General features: G+C 55.2%; 1 protein-coding gene across 1 annotated transcript; it reads right to left on the bottom strand.

Moving 5' to 3' along the window:
• Positions 1-581: 581 nt before the first annotated feature.
• Positions 582-5,915, bottom strand: LOC144167835 (uncharacterized). Its single transcript, XM_077696995.1, has 3 exons — positions 4,888-5,915; positions 4,422-4,770; positions 582-683 (listed from the first exon to the last, which is right to left on the bottom strand). Exons 1-3 carry the CDS (start codon positions 5,913-5,915, stop codon positions 582-584), a joined length of 1,479 nt encoding a protein of 492 aa, XP_077553121.1.

The following is a 5,915-nucleotide window of genomic DNA, read 5'->3' as shown; positions in this document are numbered from 1 at the left end:
ACGCGCGCACGCACCATCAACTAGAAGCCATTGCCCATGAAACGCTGGCCAAGATTACTACTTGGGCAGAGAAGGCGAAGCTAAGGCTAATCCCTTCCAAATGTTCTTGCCTCCTCGTTTCAAGAGGTGACCGAGGTGCGATAGCGAAGCCTACCATCAGACTTCATGGTGTAATCCTTAAGCAAGTCACCGAAATGTAACTGCTAGGAGTTGTATTTGACAACCACTTGATCTTTGTGGCCCACACCAACCATTTAAAATCAATTGTTGAGAAAATGGCTGTTTCGCTCACTAGATTCGCACGCATGCACACCCTCGTCAACCGCTCTCATCTGCGTCAACTGCATCATCTGGTCGTCCTTCCTGCAATTTCCTACCCCGCTCCCGCTTGGTGGCACTTAAATCAACACCATAGTTTAAAAGCTCGAGTTGACTCATTGCTTAGGTCATCATTGTTTACAATCACGGGAGTTTACACCACGACGAGGGCAGCAGCCCTTGAGGTAATCGCCAATGCGCTCCCATTACACATTCACCTTGACATCGCTGTGCGCTTCTTTTTACTGTTTCATCATTGACAATCAATCACATTCCACTCGGTGGCCTTGAGACCTCCCGACGTAGACCTTCCCATCAGTCTCGCCACTCACCCTGCGCCACGTCTTCGTGTCCGAAGTGGCCACCTGACGAGCGCGGAGGCGACCCAGCGACTTCATCTCACCACTCTCCACGCTTTCACAGACGGTTCCCACACACCCACTGCGGCTGGAGCAGCCTTTGTCATTCTGAACTTGCCCGACCGCGTGCACGCCGTAAGAAGGTTCGGTTTAAATTCTCCCACTACATCCTTTGACGCTGCAAAAACTCATCCAGTTCCTCCTGGACAACTGGCCTTCCTCTCCTGTCAATATATACTTTGACAGTCTTTCTGTACGTCTGGCCCTCAACAATCCTTTCAATCAGTCCTCCACAATCCACAAATTGAAACATGACACTCTCTTGCTCTCGTGCTCGCTCTCCTTGGCCTTCTACCGTGTGCCAAGCTCTCCTCTCTCCTTGGCCTTCTACCGTGTGCCAGCGCCCTCTAACATGTGGGGGAACGAAATCGCCGACACAGTCGCGCGAAGTGCTGCTACGAGAGGACAGGATGTGTGCGGGAAAATATCCAAACATATAGTCCGCTCGTCGCTATTGAAAGCAAGTCGCCTATTCTGGCCGGAAACGTGGTCAACAAACAACAGTGACACAGAATTATTCCGCTAAACGCCGAGTGTTCTCAATCTGCCTGCTTCTTTTCCGCCGTCTAAAAAACTTACCCACCTTATAACTGGACATGGCCGATTCCCTCACTATTTCTTCCGTCTCGAACTTACGCCGGACTGCCTGTGTTTTTGCGGTGCGGCCGCCACTTCCGTCTCTCACTATGTGACGCAGTGTTCAAAAACGTCATCATACATTCAACGACTGCTTCGCATTGTGCGGCCACCGCTTGAACCGCCAAACCTTCGGCATCTATTAGATAATTCTGAAGCCATCCAGATCCTATTCGAGCTCGTCGACTTGATTTCCCGTTCCTTACCCGACGTGTGACGCTGATGTGTCTCCAATGGTCCTTCATCGGCGCCGTACCATCTACAAGCCTGGGCATTCCTGCGGCCCAACATGTCACTTGTGATCTGTGCGGCTCTCCAGTGGGGTTTTTTTTTCTTTTGTTTTTTGGTTTAATGAAGTTGTGTTTTGTGTGCACATGACAGGAAACACGTCTTCCCTCTAGAGTCCTGTTCCCTGGGGCACTTCGTGCCTTTCTTCAGCGTGGTGTCGTTTTTTTTTTATCGCGTGTACCATGTGACAGTGAGTGGCAGTGAGTGCTGCATTGTTTACACTGGACCCAGTGATTTTCTATTTATTACCTTTAGAGTGCCTCGGCGGTGCTTCGTTTTGTATTTTGTGAATACTGTGCATAATGTGTGCGGTGTTTCCGCAGGGCCTCGCAGTTAGATATTCTCGTGAACGGAAATACCCCAACTGGACTTTCATTTTAAAACAGCTACTTCTAGACGGACATTCGTGGCGAACTTTATAAGTGAAACACCATATGTATTCGTTTTTTTCGTGTTTTTTTTCCTCTGCTGCCTATCGGGGTTTTTTTTCACGCTGTAACTTCATTTTTTTCCACTGCACTTCACAATTAGGACATTTTGTTCCCTGTTTTCTTTGTTTACTTTCAATCACATCCTAGATTGCCGAGAGAGAGAGAGAGAGAAACAACTTTCGCTGAGCCCATTTCAGGTGACGCTCGCAGGCGTCAGACGGGGTGGAACCCTAGTCACGAGTCCCATATGAGTCCAATAGCTCCTGGCCCCTGGACGCGAGCTCATGCTGCGTCGACAAGTCGGGGCTGGACATCAAGATCTCCCATCGCTCGGGTAGGGGGGGAAGGGGAAGGGGGAGGGAAGGTAGAGGATTCTTGAGCTCAGTACACTCCGCCAGTATGTGCGGCAGGGTGCCTTCCGTCTTTTTCAGAACGGGCAGATGGGGTCGTGTTCTGCCGGGAACATCTTGTTCAATAAAGCTGGGTGCGCCAGTTACCCCGCTTGTGCGCGGCGCACTATTGTTTGTTGCTTGCGGTCGAGTTGCTGGTGCGGCACGGGAAGCCTGCACCTGGCGCTCCTGTACAGCGTGGTAATCTCGCGGTAGCTCGTGACTGGGTGCGGTAGCTCCGACTCGTCCTCGGCCCGGTCTGCTAGTTCGCGGGCGTAGTGGTCGGCGAGGGCGTTGCCTTCCACTGTCGAGTGTGCCGGAACCCACACGAGCTCTACGTCTCGTCCCGGTGGGCTGCGCTTTGCGAGAATTGCCATGACCGCGCGGGAGACGATCCCCTTGCGGTAGTTGCCGTAAGCCGTCTTGGAATCAGTGACGATCGTATGCACGTCTCCGTGCGTGAGGGCGAGAGCGATGGCCATCTCTTCTGCTTGGCTGGCATCTGTCGTCCGTAGGGACGCGCTGGTCACCAGCTTGTCGATGGTCGTGACGGCGGCCACTGCTTTGCTGCTATGGTGGGGAAGTGAGGCGTCCACGTAGAAGACCCGGGGGTCTGCTTCCAGCTGTCGGGCGAGTGCCTGTGCCCGCGCGGCACGCCTCTCGTCGTTCCTGCCGGCCTGCATATTGCGCGGCAGGGGCTTGGTCTTGAGCGCTTCCCTCCACGGCGGAGGTAGAGGGTGCTTGGGTATCTGTGGTTCGATGGGCCAACCAATCTTCCGAAGGACTGCTCGGCCGTGCTCAGTCTGGCTCAGTCGCACTCTCTGGTTGGAACGATGAGCCTCTATGAGCTCGTCTACCGTATTATGTGCCCCCATATAGAGCAGCTTCTGCGTAGACGAGTACTGGGGCAGGCCCATAGCCGTCTTGGTGGCTTTCCTTATGATCGTGTCTAGCGTGTTCCTGTTCGCCTTCGTTAGCTGGAGGTACGGGGCCGAGTAGGTGATGCGAGACACGATGAACGCTCTGACCAGGCGGAAGGCGTCGTCTTCTTTAAGTCCTCTGTTCCGGTTCGCAACGCGTCGGATCATTCCGGTGACCTGTTCGGAGGCCATCTTGATCTTAGCAATGGCCGCTGTCGCCTTGCCGTCTCGTTGTAGCAAGAGACCGAGGATGCGCAGTTGCTGCGTGGGCTTGACGTCTACGCCGTCGATGGTAACGACCACATTCGGCTCGGCATCGTTCTTGCGTCTTCTGGGCTGCACGATGAGGAGCTCCGACTTCTGGGGTGCGCAGCACAACCCGCAGGTCTTGGCGTATACGTGGACCGTCGTTGCCGCCCTCTGCAGGACCTCCTCCGTCCAGGCTTCGGATACCGCGCGACTCGTCCACACCGTAATGTCGTCGGCGTAGAACGCGTGGTCCACGCCGTCGATCTGTTTGAGTAGACTTGGCAGCGGGAGGAGGGCCAGGTTGGATAGCAGGGGCGACAGGACGGAACCTTGTGGGGTGCCGCAGTCTCCCAGTTCTATCGGCTCCGACTTCTCTCTTGCAATCTGTATGACCGCCATGCGCTTGCTCAGGAAATTCTTAACGTAGCCGAACGTGCGTTGGCCACATCCCGTCTTCTTGAGGTTACCGAGAACGCTCGCGTGGGACACGTTGTCAAATGCCCCCTTTAAGTCGAGGGCCAGTATCCCGCGCGGCGAGCTCCGAGTGGCTTTCTTCATCACGAGCTCCTGCAGTTGCACCAGGACGTCATGCGTGCCGAGGTGCTGCCGGAAGCCGTACATCGTTTCGGGCATTTGGTTGGTCTCTTCTAGGTAGTTTTGGAGTCTACGGAGCACCATGCGCTCCATTACCTTCCCTACGCACGACGTGAGGGAGATGGGTCGCATGTTCTCGATTGTGAGGGATTTGCCCGGCTTGGGGATGAACCGCACTTGCGCCTCTTTCCATTCCATGGGCAGCAGGGAGGTCTCCCAGGTCCTGTTGATGTGGCCCAGGAGCCTCTTGGCCGCCCCGTCGCTCATATTGCCGAGCAACGTGTAGGTGATCGTGTCTCCGCCAGGAGCACTGCGTCTGTTGCTGTCATCGATGGCATTCCAGAGTTCCGCCAGCGTGAACGGCTCGTCGAGTTTGTCGTTCGCCGGGCCGTCGTACGTCTCGGGGATCTGGAACTTACCCCTGTCGGTCTTGAGGTAACGCACCGTCAGGTCTGCGACGAGCTTGCGGCCGTCTCCCTTATAGGTATTCAGAACCTTAGTGAGGTTGCGATGCGTTGCCGTCTTGCTGCCCAGCGGGTCGATCAGGTGCCTCAGGAGGTCCCAGGTCTTGTGCGTAGACAGCTTGCCCTGCAGTCCGTCGCACATACTCAACCAGTTCTCTCTGCTAAGCTTGGTGGCGTACTCTGCAATCTCTCTGTTGAGGACTGCAATACGCCGAGCTAGCTTCTTGTTTCTCCGCTGGCGCTTCCACCGCCTCGTGAGCGAATGCCGAGCCTCCCACATGTGGGCCAGCCTCGCGTCGACGAAGGGCGTCTGCACCGTCGTTGTGACCTCTTGTGTAAATTTGGCGAGTGCCATCTTCTGATCGTGCGCCCATTCCGCGTACGTCTGCTTATCTTCTTTGTGCTCCCCTTCGTTTTCCTCGTCGAGGGGTTCCTCGTCTATGTACTTGCGGAGCTTGTCCCAGTCCGTGATTCGGGCTCTGCCGAGCGTAGCCCTAAACCGTGGTCCTTTGATTTCTATGCCGATTATGGTGTGGTCGGATCCGAGGTCCGTGCCTTCGTCCCGCCATGTCGCGTTCAGGTTACCCTTCAGCCACGTGAGATCGGGCGTCGTGTCACGGTTGACGCTGTTCCCTCTTCTCGTGGACACCCCGCACTCGTTCAGTAACTCGAATTCTGCCATTTCCATGGTTCTGACCAGAGCTTTCCCTCGTTTGGATTCGTATTTGTATCCCCATAGCGTGTGGGGAGCGTTGAAGTCGCCAAGGATCAGGAGTGGCCTGTTCCCCGCCAACCTCTTCGCCTGCCCCACCGTTTTGTCAAAGTCGTACTGGCGCTGCGACGGTCTGCAGTACGCGCTCATGACGAATAGATTCTTCCCGTTGCCTATTGTCCGTGTGTGAATTTCGATCAGCGTGTGCTCGCAGCCGTGCTGTGGCGTTATGTGCTGCGTGGCCGCGATGTTGTTGCGTACCAGGATCGCCGTGCCCTTCTCCGTCGGGTCCGTGTATGTAACGTATCCCGGCAGTCGGGGTCGTCCGTGCGTCTCCTGCAGCGCCACCACGTCCGGCTTCTGATCGAGCCCTTCGATGTGTGTAAACAGTTCGGCGTCTTTTTGCTTGATACCCCGGCAGTTCCATTGGTAAATGAGTGTGCTCTCCTGTACTCGAGGAGCCCTGTTTTTACTCTTGTTCAGATTCTGAGCCAT

This window comes from Haemaphysalis longicornis, unplaced genomic scaffold, assembly GCF_048455015.1.
Source record: "Haemaphysalis longicornis isolate Haplotype H1 unplaced genomic scaffold, Haemaphysalis longicornis Haplotype H1 scaffold_2, whole genome shotgun sequence".
In the NCBI taxonomy this organism is placed as follows: domain Eukaryota; kingdom Metazoa; phylum Arthropoda; class Arachnida; order Ixodida; family Ixodidae; genus Haemaphysalis; species Haemaphysalis longicornis.
The sequence above is the reverse complement of the archived record's forward strand: the minus strand, read 5'-3'. Positions and strand labels throughout refer to the sequence as shown.